This window comes from Delphinapterus leucas, chromosome 10 (genome assembly GCF_059928025.1).
Source record: "Delphinapterus leucas isolate spDelLeu-1000000601 "Yukka" chromosome 10, BTC_Dleu_Yukka2, whole genome shotgun sequence".
Taxonomy (NCBI): domain Eukaryota; kingdom Metazoa; phylum Chordata; class Mammalia; order Artiodactyla; family Monodontidae; genus Delphinapterus; species Delphinapterus leucas.
In genome coordinates, this window is record NC_143138.1 from 97,347,551 (window position 1) to 97,361,708 (window position 14,158).

Here is a 14,158-nt window from a genome sequence, read left to right on the forward strand (position 1 = left end):
TCCTTATAAGGCACTCTAAGCTATGGATGGTCCCCCTTTGGAGCTGTCCCCTCCCACCAAGCTCCAATTCCTCCAAAGGAACTCTACCTGCCTACAGGAGTCCAGGCCTTTCTGTCTGACAAAGAGTTGGAAAACTTACTGATCTATATAGTAAACCATACCCGGGAAATACCCTCACCAGCCATCAGAAGAAAAGGGATAGCAGGTTACCACTGCTAGGAGCAGACTGGCAAACAGGAACCCCAAAAGTACCACTGATGACCAGGGACGCGGGCAGAGGGCCAACAATGAGGAAAGGTACCACCAGGGAGGGGGAACCTGCTGTGGAGGCTAAATTCTTTGCCTTTGACAGGACTCTCCTTTTAATACTTCCTGCCAAAGGCAGGAACAGCTGCCTGGGTACCAACAGGGAAGTGAGACTATGGAGGACCAGGAAGGGGAGATTTTTTAGCTGAAAGTAGCTGGGACAGATGTGGAGATGGGGAAGTTCTTGATGAGTTTTATATAAATCTGGTGGGACAGAAATGGCCACACACAAACCTATCAGCACAAGAAAATGGTTTCCGACAAACAAATCCCCAGCCCTCATGGACCATCAAAACACGTGGGAGGTCATGCATATTGACTGATGTTCTTACTTAGCAAAGTCTCTTTATTGTAAGGTCATACTCTATTTCAAGCCGTAGGCCTATAGGCCTATGATGTTTTGCCTATCAGCTTCATTTTTATAATTTTTCATTAAAGACCTAGGATCCTATTTTTTGTTATATATAGATATAAAAGAGATCTGAAGTCTGAAAGGTAATACACTGAGTTTTTACAGTGATTATCTCAGGTAGTGACTTCTAGATTCTTCTATTTTTCCTGTATTTTCAAAACTTTTAAAAGAATGAACGTGCATTATACCCAAAAATCAGAAAAAAGTATTATCAAAAAATAAGAGTTTCATCCACTGTCTCCAAGGTCAAAGACTCACAGGAGCCAGTGGTTAGAAAGGAACTTCAAAATCCTCTCGCTTCTGGTCTTATCTCCCACCCCTACTCCATTCTACCTACTCTGGATTTTAGCCACATCAGACTTCTCACCATTGTCCAAGTACCCAGGCCCTTTCATGACACCCATGCTTTTGCGCTTGCTGTTCTCTCTTCATGAAATGCCTTTCACCACTTGGAAAGCTTCTACCTATCCTTCAAAACCCTACCCAAAAGTCCTTTCTTCTAGAAGAACTTCTCCATCTCTCCCCAGCAAAGCTGTCACTTTCACTCTGAGTTTCCACAGTGTGTGATTCCAGTGCTGTCCCAGTACTTACCACACTGTACTATAATCGATTAATCTATTTTTGTAACTATCTTTCCTGAAAAACTATGAGTCCATCGAAGACAGGGACAGGGACCATATTTTATCCATTTCTGTGTCCCCATTTCAGCTATATAATAGGAACTCAACAGAAAACATTAAATTCCCTGTGGTATCCCTGCAAGTGGCCCCCTGGTCTCTCTATCTCATTCCCCTCTAAGCCAAAGGTTGGACGGCTCTGCATAGACACAATTGTCCCTTCTTTGGATTCTTCATCTTCTTGAATTACCTCTCAGTCAGGGTTTCAGAAAGCCTGGATCTGCTCCATTATGTGCCTCTAAACTGCAATTCCTGGTACAAGCCCATGCACCCCAAAGCAGAATATACATGTGTGCTTAGGTGCAAAGTCCGGGGACCCAGTGGTAAAGAATCCGCCTTCCAATGCAGGGGATGCAGGTTCGATCCCTGGTCGGGGAACTAAGATCCCACACGTGTGGGGCAACTAAGCCCGGGTGCCGCAACTACTGAGCCCGCTCACCTCAACAAGAGAGAGAAAACCTGCACGCCGCGGCAAAGAGCACACGCGCCGCAAGGAAAAAAGATCCCGCATGCCTCGCCAAAGATCCCATGTGCCGCAACTAAGACCTGACGCAGCCAAAAAAATAAATTAAAATAATAAAATAAAATAAATAAATATTTAAAAAAAAAAAAAAGGCCAGCACAAGGACATCTACACTCACCGTTCACTCACGGAATCCCACGGTCACCTATTATATACCAAATGTTATTCTAGGTACTAACAAAACACAAATGGACATGAGAAACAAAACTCTTGTTCTTAAAGACTTTCAATTCCGGTAAAAAGAAAAAAGAAGGGAAAATATCGTATAGGGAAAATATCATACAGCTTGAAGTGCTCTCCTGAGACTTCAAGTCAGCTAATCCAATAGTTACTCCATAGATACTTAAGATTGGGTGGTCAGGAAGTGACATGCAAGCCAAGAGTTGAATACCTAGAAGAGGCCAGCCATGTGACAATCCAGGGGAAGAGGATTCCAGAAAGAAGGAAAAGCTAAGTGCAAAGTTCCAAAGGGGGTACAATTTTAGAGAATTCAAGGCACTAGGAGAGTGGAGAGATGAGCTGGCTGAGATGGGCAGAGCAGGGCTTCGTAAGCCCAGCTAGCAGCTTGGATTCAATTCTTGAGCAGTGAGATACTACCAGAGGGTTTGAAACTAGGAAGTGACATGATTAGATTAAATTGTGTGAGGATTACTGCTGGCTGCTGCAGGGAGACAGACTATAAAGACAAGAGAAGAAGCAGAGAGACCAGTTAGGAGAGCGGCTTTAACGCAGGCCTAGACATTTTTGGTTGTCACAACTTTGGGGGCAGGGAGGTGGCTGTTGACACCTCTACCTAGTGGGTAGAGGTCAGGGATGCTGCTCAACATCCCACATGGTGCAGGACAGCCGCTCACAACAAAAAATGACGCAGCCCCGGGCTTCCCTGGTGGCGCAGTGTTTGAGAGTCCGCCTGCCGATGCAGGAGACACGGGTTCGTGCCCCGGTCTGGGAAGACCCCACATGCCGCAGAGCGGCTGGGCCCATGAGCCATGGCCGCTAAGCCTGCGCGTCTGGAGCCTGTGCTCCGCAACGGGAGAGGCCACAACAGTGAGAGGCCCGCGTACCGCCAAAAAAAAAAAAAGAAAAAAAATGACGCAGCCCCAAATATCAGTAGTGCGGAGGTGGAGAAACCCTAAGTTAGGGGGATGTTGCCGTGGTCCCAAGAAGAGGTGATGGTGGCCTGGGCCAGGATGGTGCAGATGTAAAAGGAAGGAAATTCACTGCATTTAATATTTTGAAATATTGAAGGTTTTTCTCCCATATTTCCTTAGACCTCCTGGACCTTATTCAGGCAGGGAGGGCATTCTGTGTTCACTGCCTCAGGGATAATACAGGGAAAGAGTCAATTCTTGGCTTTTGACTTTCAAAATCGCAGCCCTCGGGGAGAAGAGAAAGAATGTGAGTTATGGACAATAGCTTTGAGAGAATGATGACAAAGAGTCAGGCTACCACCCCTATTAATCCCCCTCTCCTTCCCTCCCCGACACATGGATAAAGATTCTGGGAGACTATAAAGCAAGGTGTGTGTAGATTTTATGGATCTGTAAGAAAATAACCCACATCCTGCCTCACCACAGACAAGCCCAGGGAAGGAGGGTGATGAGGGAATGTCCACATATATTTGCACAATCTGAGACCCGAGGAGCTGGGCCACTTCCCCAGGCAGCACCCTAGGGAGGTCCTGGAGGAGAAGTGAGTGCTGGACACGGCAAGATGGGCCTGAGACTAATGCCCAGAGTCTCTCACGACCTAGCACGGTGTGTGAGCCCCAGGATGACCCCCAGTGCCTGCAAATCTCATAGAAGGAGGTGAGGAGGGGAACAGGCAAAATGGCCTCAGGTTTGGAACAGAGAAGGACCACTGGCTGGACCGACCACTGCAGACCCAACAGGAAGGAGGATATCTTGGTAGTTGCCAAAGTAGATTGATAATAAACCACAACAGATGTCCCCTTGGCACTGCCCCAGTCCCCCTGCACCTTGGGACACAACACCGGAGAAAACAAGAGGAAAACCCCCAATTCACTTAGATTTATTTCTGCCACTCGCAGCAGAATAGGGATGTGAAATGTAAATCGAGTTACAGAAAAATAAAGAAAACCATATTTTTATTGCACCTGGATTTGTGGCTGAGATCTGCTCACCCTGAGGCGCCACAGGCCACGGGCTTCTGCGTGTCCATCTGCATTGTTATTAGCTGGCATCAACTGTGCCATCCCAGCGGTGGCACCAAGGTCCATTCAAGGTCCCTTGCACACTGCCTGCAGCTGAGTGCACCTCCTTACTGTCACACACAGGCGGGCACGCGCGCGCACACACCACGCATATTGATCAGGAAAGAACTGTCACCAAATTACCATTTAAATCAATGGTTGAGCGCTCAGTAAATGGAAATGTCAAAAGCCACATTTTCTAAGTGACCTCGAAACACCACATTGATATCACTTATCTGAGCTGGATACGCATTTGTTTTACCTCTTCCCCTCTTCAAACTGTCTTCTTAGGAAACTGTAAAAATTAGGGAACTGGGCAAAAGGCAAAAAGAGAAAGAATCTGGGTAACCCACAAACTGTGTAGCCTGACATTGTCCAAAATGTAATCTCTGGAACAGTCTTGTGAGATATTCTATGAAAAAGGTTTACAAGGCTGAGTAAGTTTGAGGAAAGTCTGTGGCCCGCTTCTTGGCGGTTCACACTTAACACATTCAAGTCCTGTGGGAAACAAACCTATTTAACTCACTTTATGCTAGAACTTCCAAAACCTATTTGACCACAGAGCTATTTTTTTCCACCCAATGCCTCTTTACATCCAATTTCATGGAATACACCTCAGGGAACACTACTCCAAACATAAATTGGCCTAATGATTAAACAAATTAAGAGAACAGAGCCAAAACCCCACTCCTGGGCAGTCAAGATATTTTATAAACACCAACAAGCCATCAGGAAGAAATCATTTACAAGTGAAATCAAGCCCAGGATACAGCTTGCTGCAGCCTGTATTAGGCCAGAGGTTCTGAACTGAAACTCAGCACCTTTAAGAAGTCAACCCCTGTCCCCTTCCTGGCAGCTACAAGGACAGGACCGAGTTTCTGAACCAGCCTCACCTCCTCTCCTCCTTTCCATGTTATACCCCCGCCTCATCCTATTTTCCAAGGCACCTCTGCTCTGCCTCCCAGGCAACCGTCCCCACCTGGCTTGCCCCACCCACCAAAGCAATTCAACTCCATGCGGTTATTGATCACCAACAAGATGCAGGCACAAGGCTACAGCAATGAGGCTACAGCAACAAGCCAAGCGAATAGAGCTTTTGTGTTCACGGAAATATGGTCTAGAAGTGCCTGCGAGCCAGAAGTCTTCTCTGAACATCAGCCAGCTTCCACATCTGGAGGGAAGAAAAAAAAAAAGTGGGAGCGTTGGACTAGAAGACACCTAAGATTGCTGGTTCTGTATTTCCAGGCTGGTAGAGCCTCCGTCAAGTCTCCAGTGGGCCCTTTTTCAAAGTGGGAGTGAGGGATCTGACACAGCTAGGTGGCTAAGTAGGGGATAGCAGAGATTGGAGTAGAAGGAGTGTGGAAGGGTTAGGGAGGGTAGGAAGTCAAAGACTAAAACCCACCCCAGACTGGCCCCCCAGTGAAGGAACCCCTGGGTTTCAGGGCCAAATTGCCCTGGCATACATCTTGCCTCCCTGTACAACTGGAAGTCAGAAAGCCTCCAGTTTAAACCTCGGCTCTGCCACTGTTCGCTCTGCAATCTGATACAATTTATGTCTCTGAATTTTACATTTTAATCCGTAAAATAGGAATAATAATGACTATTTCACAGAATTTGGGGGATCACAAAATGAGATACCATATGCATGACTGAGACGTAGAGATAAATAAATTACCTCCCACTGATAAGCAAAGCTGTATAGCCTGAAATGAAGCATGGCTTGTAACAGTCACTGAATGAGTGAGTGAGTGAGTGAGTGAATGAATGAACAAATAATAGAGGTTTCTGGAAAGGAAAGGTCGTCCCTAGCATATAAACTCTGGTGGTGAGAACTCCAGAAATGGCCAATATAGACCCCCAGATCCACTGATTTCCTCAGACTGGGAGGTGCCTGGTGTGCCATGTGCCCCAACCACATCCCACCACGACTGTGACAGACATCACCCCACCAAACATCACCTAAGCTTTCAACACATCAGCCTTCACCCAGTCTCCATAGACAAACATCTCCCCTATCAGGCACAAACAAGGAAACTCATCAAGCCATGAAAAATATTTCCTTAACAAATAAAGCCTCCACTTTCAATGCAACAGAAAGTATGACATTGTTAGGGGTTGAATGTTTGGTGTTCCTCCCCAAATTCACATGTTGAAGCCCTAACCTCCAATGTGATGGTGTTTGGAGATGGGTAGGGCCACTGGGAGGTGATTAGGCTCACATGAGATCATGAGAGTGGTGCCCTCATAATGGGATTAGTCCCCTTCTAAGAAGAGGAGGATAGAGAGCTCTCTCTCCACACACAGAGGAAAGACCATGTGAGCACAGCGAGAAGGCAACTGTCTACAAGCCAGGAAGCGCGCTCTCACCAGGAACCAAATCTGTGGGCACCTTGATCTTAGGCTTCCCAGCCTCCAGAATTATGAGAAATAAATGTCTGTTGTTTAAGCCACCCAGCCACCCATGGTATATTGTTATAGCAGCCCAAGCTAAGACAAATGTCAAAGAAAATATCACTCGAGCTTGAGCTTGAGCTGTGAGTTATAAGAGTAAAACTACTTATTAGTAACTTATCAGTCACTCACTCAACTGATTGTACGCCAATCACATGGGGGAAATGAAAATGACCATAAGCATTTCTGCCCTCAAGAGTTCATGGCTGAAGGACTAAACACAAAATAGGAATGAAGGATAATAAGGCTAAAAATAGAGAGGCAGATGTGAGGAATCACTCATTCTGCCCAGAAGAGTTATTAGGAAGGCATCATGGAAGAGGGATCATTTGAGCAGGCATTGAAGGATGGTCAGGAGTTGCCTGGACAAGAAAAAAAGAAAAAAAAAGAGGGGAAGAAAGGAGTCATTTTAAGCAGAATAAAGGCACAAATGGGGAAATATTTGGAGGTGAAAAAGTGTATGGAGGATGCAGAGACAAGGAATTGGTCTAAAGTGGATATGAGAGCACAGGCCTATAATAGAGAAAACAACTGAAGATGAAACAGGTAAATTGGCTGAGGCCCCATCACCAAGACCCTTTATGGACATCAACTTGTAGGCCACAAGTTGCAGACTGGTGGGCACAGGCTGAAGCTCTCCTACCGACAGGTTTGTTCATGTAGCAAAGAGTTTCTCAAAAACTTGAGCTACCACTTAAAAATCAGGAGATTTTCATCATGGCCTTGGATTTGGCAAATGATTCTTAGATATGACACCAAAAGCATGGGAAAAGAAAGAAAGAAATAGATAATCAGAACTTCATAAAAATTTTTAAACTTTTGTGATTCAAAGGACACCATCAAAAAAGGGAAAAGATAACCAACAGAATGGGATAAAATATTTGCAAATCATATATCTGATAAGGAACTTGTATCCAGAATGTAGAAAGAACTCTTACAGCTCAATAATGAAAAAGACAACCCAATATTTTAAACGTTTTAAAAGTTAAATTTTTAAATATTTAAAATGATAATCAGGAGACTTTGGTTTAAAATCCAGATGCCCTGGAAACACTGAAAGAACTAACCACTCTGGGCTCACATCCCTTCATGGTAATGACAGGCGAGAGCTGAGCAGGGGCTGCCTCCTCTAAGTGAGCTCTCTAATCAGCCACAGTCCTCACTACTCCCCACTGTTCCCCAACCCAGCCTACTTTCCTCACTGAAGCCACTGAAGGTGCTGAGGCCTCCTAAGGTCATTGTCCAATCACTCTATCGCATAATCTCTTTAAGACTAAATTCTTTCTGGTGCTGAGTTGGAAGTTTTTTATGTTTGGGGTTTTTTTAATTTCTTTTCCTTCACTGATTTTATTGCCATATTCCAAGAAAACTCTTAGCCAAGAATGTATCCTATATTTTGCGTCTCTCACAACACCCAGCACAAGACTAAGAACAAAGCCGATGCTCAATGTTCACTGAATGAACCTATAAATGAATGAGTAAATAAATACTTCTCTGTGATCTTCTTCAATACCTTGTCTTCTTCCCCCCAATTCTAGGCTTACGCCATTAAGAAGATGGCCTAAAATGAATATGGATGTGTAATAAAAAAATAAAACACGAAAATCAATCACTACATTTCTATTTTCATTTTCTATTAAGATGAAATGGAAATGGGAATTCTGAATAAATGCAGAACAGACCATTATGTCTAACAGCAAGACGAATTAGAGCCCAGGATAGTGGAGAGCACCTGCAAATAAGATTACCAAACACTATCAGGGATCTTTGAGGGAATTGTGAAAAATAGGATAGGCGCCATAAAGCTGGAGATGGGCAAACGTTCTGATTTTCAAGAGGGGAAAGAAGTTCGAGCTTGCCAGTTCCAGACTGAGAATATGGTGTCACTCTCAGGCATGGTTCCTGAACAGATTCATAAAGGGACACTTGTGAACACCTTGGACAGAAAGCAACATCGCTTTGGAGCCAGCACAGGGTCACCAAGAACAAGTCATATTAAATTCATTTCATTTTCTTCTCTCTGACAAGGCTCCTAGCCTAGTGGATGAGAGAAATATAGCAGATAAAATATATACAGTGCAATGATGGGGTGGGCAGTGAAAAGGGCTAATTCAACCCTTGGGCTATATTAATAGAAGCATTACATACACCATAAAGGAAGTGATAGTGGTTTTCTTTCTCCAACCACATTTAAAGAGTCGCATTTAGAACTCAGTATCACTCTTAAAGAAGGCTTTTGACAGTACAATCTTTTGGAGGTCTATTTGGCAAAATCTCTTCAAAAGCATAAAGCTCTAATCCAGATTACTGGTATCTGTTGAAAAATTGAAAGATCTGGCTGGGCCTACATTCTAAGTGGTAACAACTGGTTGAACCCAAGTAGTGACTGCCCATTTGGACAGGACATGTGCTCTCGGGCCAACCATAACTACCACCTCTTCTTATGTTGCCCTGGTTGAGGCAGTGGGCCGGCTGCCACAAATCATCTTACTTAGCCAGCTTCACTCACTTATTCTACCTGCCAAGTACTCAAAGGCACTGGAGTTTGCAACCCGGGATGCAGTAGATCCCAAGGTGAGTGAAGATGATAAAGCAGCAGTGAACCATCTTATATGAGCAAATGGGAGATAATCATAGTCCCTGGGTTATGATCGGAGTCTCCAAACACCCAATGGGCAGTCATGGGAAAGAAGCATCTGTCTTGTTCTATGAAGTCCCAAGGTATAGAACCAAAAGGTGGATTAGAGACATACTTAACCCAACATAAAAACTGCTTACAACAGCCAGAGTGGTCCAAAAATAGAATATGTGGGCTTGGAAAGTGGTGAGTTCTCTACCACTGGAAACGTGCAAGCATGTGGTGTACTACTGCGTTGCAGGTATATAATCAAAGGGATTCAAGTATCTGAGTAGGCAAGAGAAGGCGTGAGCCTGAAATTTTTCACAATAGGAAAAAAAAAGCTGTTTTAAAACATTCCCCTTTAAAGAAAAAAAAAATTCCCCTTTGTTAGGTCAGTAAATGCTTCAAAAAGAGAAAAAAGGGACTAGGCCAACAAAGAACTCAGTATCATTTTTAAAAATCAAAAGTTCCCCTCACAAAATGCACAGAGGACAAAATCTGTCAAACTAGGTGGAGTGTTTGTGGCAAACTGGCCAGATGATACCGAAGGTAATTGGCATCAGGCATTATTTTTGGTGATTGGTCAAACGCTCTTCAGAGGCCAGCGACAAAGGCAAGGGAGGAAAGTAAGAGGGTAAACAATGGGCCGTGATTGAGAGGCCGCCGGTCCCCACCACAAAACTGCCATCTGCTACTGACATCAATCCTTCAAGGGGCAGCTTCAGGCAAACAATGTATCGGGGACACTGGGCCTGGAAGAAAACCAGCTGCCTTCACATTTCCCACCTTGTGACCTTGGGCAAGTCATTTAACACTACAAGGCCTCAGTTTCCTCATCTCTAAAACTGAGCTCCTACAGACCCTGTCTGTATTTTGTGTAGGCCAAGAGTGGTGAGGTCTGGGAGTGAGCCACGGAAACAGCTGAGCCCTGAACACACGTCAATAGTTATGATGATGATGAACAAAGAGAATTTTGACAGAAAAGATTCCGGACAATTTCGGGCACAATAGCATCCTGACCTAAATCGTGTGGGTGTCAACCCTAAAGGAATAAAATTAAACTCTTTTAACTAGAATGCAGAGACATTTAGAGTCTGGAAGAGACAAGATCATTTGGACAAATTTCCTGCTGAAATGCATTACCTTGTCCTTGCTAATTAGTTGTTAAAATAAAGGCAAAAAATAAAAAGTAAAAGAATCAGCCAGAGCTATAAATGCTTAATTGATCCTCAAGCAAAGTTCACGGGCCCAGTGGTGGCAATCCTTCAAAAATGAGATGAGCACATTTTCTACCAAGACGATGCTTATAAAAACTCCAGACTGTCCCAAACTCACCATACCCTTCTCTCTTATGGCACTTTTCATGGGAAACTCAGTTTTAAAAAACAGTAATAATCAGCCAGTCTTACAAAGCATAAACTTCCTAAAAAGTGTGCAGGCAAAGGCTGAAACCAGGCTTTGTATTGAACACTCGAGAGAATTCAGATCTCTGACCAATAAAGGGCGGGTATCTAAATTTTCAGGAACGCTGAAACATTGTAAATCACTGTCTTCTACACTGAACTGAAAACTAAAGAGGAGGAGCCCAGGGAAGAGCAGGGTTTTCTGCTCATTTCTTCCTGGGGTCTACTGAGGGGTGATCAGCACACCAGGTTTGAGCAGAACTGAAAGGCACAAGACGGTTGGCGAGACTGGAAAAAAACAAAGCTCTCCCCTGATGGCTGCTCCCCTCCCAAAGTTTCCCAAGCATCTGAAGCGTGTACAGCAGCTGTGATGTGCAGCCTCCCACCGCTCCTGCGGAGGCCACCCCACTTCCTGGGTCACTGAGCCTTGAGCTGCAGCAGCACCTAGAAGCAGGTGTGGAACCTCAGGCTGCCGGAGCCCCACATAACCAGCTTGCTCAACAGTCCACCTATAACCCCAGGGGCAGGCATCAGCAGCCCCGAAGATGTATTTTGTCTTTACTCTTTCTTCAGGAGACCACAACACACCCTGTGTTGCAGCAAGGAGAACTGTGACCAGAAAGAAAACATATGCCAAGAGGCCAGGCCCAGGCTTCTCTTAGAGTACATCCTAAGAGAAGGGGTGAGCATGGTGGATGGTGCTTTCAGGTTTTCCTTGCCAAGGCTGAGCCTAGAACTCATGAGGGTGGGAGAAGCTCCAGTCTGGCCTAAATAAGGATTCTGCCTGAATCTGTCTATACGATTGTGTCCGGTTTCCTCTTTCCCCTTGCTAGTGTGGATTGAGAGGAGTGTGCACCCAGTGAGTAGCACTAAAGTTGGAACAAGCAGTCAGAGGTCACCTCATCCTCCTGGCAAGCTTTCCCTGACACTACGGAAGCCAGGCAGCGCCTACCAGCCAGCACACTGAGCTGTTGGCTTTCAGTGAAGGCTGATGACCCTAAACGCTAGTGCACAGACGGTGATCGGGGCTGCACACTGCGAGACAATACATTTTCTGCACTGAGCTTCCTCTTTATGCCTAAATGCCTGCATTAGTTTGGATCAATATGCTCCATAACAGTTAATCCATGGCAACCCAGTCCAGCTGAGAGTCACCGACAAAGAAGTACAGCCCAGGGATGCTGCTTCCCTGAGCACATGCATGTGAATTCCAGCCCAGAGAAAGGGACAGAGGCAAAGCAATGACAAAAACCAGAAAGGAGAGAGAAAAAAACCCAGATCATTAAAAAAAATAAATCAAATTAAGGGGTTTTTTGCATGGCGGGGGGAGGAGGCAGTGACTGCCAAAATGGCCTTAGAGTGACATGTCATGGCCAAGATGATGGAGTATCCGCGACACTCCTAAAGCAGGGCGTAGGATCCTCCTCACACACCTGCAATGCAGTGATCGCCGCCCGTTCTACAATCCGTACTCCCAGCGCCAGCGCTCTCTGTGGTTGAAACCAGTCCGGACTTGTGCGGCTGCCACTGTTCCTCCTCACAATAAGATTATTGATGCATAACAGCATTTCATGATGGCAGGGAGGAAAAGGGAAAAAAGCCAAAGCAAGAGAAGAAGGAAAGGGGAGGGGAGGCATGACTCCCCAGCCCAAATCTCACCTTTTATTTGGGCTTCATATTCGGCAATGATCTCTTTGTCTTTCTTGAACTTAGTTTGAGATGACATCTTCCAATGTGGCCAAAGGCACTGACAGGCTGTTGGATTTATTGCTCCTTTTCTTCCCGAGTCCTCCCTCCAGCCCTGGTAATCACACGGCTCTGGTCGATTTCACAGGTGTAGGGACAAATCTCTTTCACTGGCTGCAGAGCCAGGGGAAAAAATCCCTCTTGTTCTCAGAGGAAAATTCTCTTTACTCGCTGAAAAATGTCTGTAGTAGCTTGGTCTGGCCAAGTCCTCTTGACCAGAAGAAGAACCACCACCCTAGGAGCACGGTAACCTGCCTGATATTTTCAAGATTTTTCTTCCAAAAAAATAATATAACCAAGAGCACTCACTCACCCCACTCACACACACACACACACACAAACACACTTATGGGTGTACTCACACACTCATCCGGACATGCACACACACAGTTGTGAAGCACACACACACCCTCACACCCGCTCACCCGCTCACACACACACACACACACACACACACACACACATCCACGAGAGGCGCGGCACCTCCTTGGTCCTGCAGTCAGCCTCCGGCTGGCTTTCGAAGGCTCTCTGCTAAGGAGATGGTCAGGTTGCCAAAGAGCCGGTCATCTCGCATCCTCCCTCCCTTCTGCGCCTTTGGTCCTATGTACAGTGAGGCTCAAAGCCAGGAGAGCGAGGTGGAAGTTCTCCTGCTGCAAGGCTTAAGCTCGGGGTGAACAGGGGGCCGGACTGCTCGCCCTGCGGGGCTGGCCAAGCGCTCCCCCCACCGCTCTCGTCACCAAGCTCCACCTCCTGGATTTTATAACAACTGACACATTGTAGCCTACAGGAGAGCAGAACTCACTGCAAGCAAAAAGGGGAAGAAACATTCACAAAAGGGAAGGAGGCAGGAAAAAGGACTGGGCTGGGGAGGCCTGAGAGGCCCCTGCAAACTCCTACCATTAGCAGTTGGGTTAGGGATTTTTCCTCCAAAAACTCCAAAAGGTCCACCTTTTCTTTGCAACATGCAATTTAATTCAATTTCTCAAAGCAATGGCTATGTGACAGTTTGTCACTCTGCCGGATCGTCTAGCAGAGGAGAGGGGCTGACCCATGTAGGCAACCTCATTAATATTTGTTGAGCATTATGGGGTGGCAGGGACAATGCCAGGCGTCTCAGACACACAGCTTTGCACAGCTGTTGGGAGCAGGCTTGCTGGAAACCCAGCCACCTCAGGGTCTTGTGGGGCTTTGGGCAAATCAATAACTCATTGAGCCTCAGTTTCCTCACCAGTAAAATGGGTTCTCTTTGGGGGCTTTTTCATTCTTTCTTTCAACAAATATTTACTTTACGCTTAATACAGGTCAGGCACCGTTCTGGGTATGGGAACACAGCAATGATCAAACTAGGCCCCCCCCCCAAAAAAAAGAAAAAAAATCCCCACCCTCCTGGAGCTCCAGGGTGTCCACATCACCCAACTCTGGGAAGTCAACACCAGTCATGGTAATATTCTCAGTAAAAGCAGCCCCGAGCAGAACTCAGAATGCATTGTGAATGGTGCCTCCTGGAGTTGTGCAAGGCGAGAGGCCCTGGGAGGGGAAGATGAAAGATAAACAAGATGAGAAAGTTATATAATATGGTAGAAGATGATAAGTGCTGTGAGGAAAAAACATTGCAGGGTAAGGGCCTTCTGGAATCAGGGAGCTCTTGGAGGCTCAAGTAAGAATGTGAGGCTGAGCTTAGTGCAGAGCCTGGTAATAAGTAAGTGAGAGCAATTCTTATTAACCATGATATCCCTCAACAACCTCACAGCATAGTATATGTGAAGGAACAGAGGCACAGGTATGGGAGGTGACTTACCCAAAGTCAC

At 45.7% G+C, this 14,158-nt stretch overlaps 1 protein-coding gene across 2 annotated transcripts in view; it reads right to left on the reverse strand.

Annotated features, from left to right (window-relative positions):
- Positions 1-13,720, reverse strand: part of SRGAP3 (SLIT-ROBO Rho GTPase activating protein 3) — a 259,740-nt gene extending 246,020 nt beyond the window's left edge. For both annotated transcript variants that reach the window (XM_089919663.1, XM_022564631.3), the window contains exon 1: positions 12,264-13,720. In XM_089919663.1, coding sequence (XP_089775789.1) covers positions 12,264-12,330 — 67 coding nt within the window. In that variant the 5' untranslated portion in view covers positions 12,331-13,720. The remainder of the gene's footprint in view (positions 1-12,263) is intronic.
- Positions 13,721-14,158: the final 438 nt, after the last annotated feature.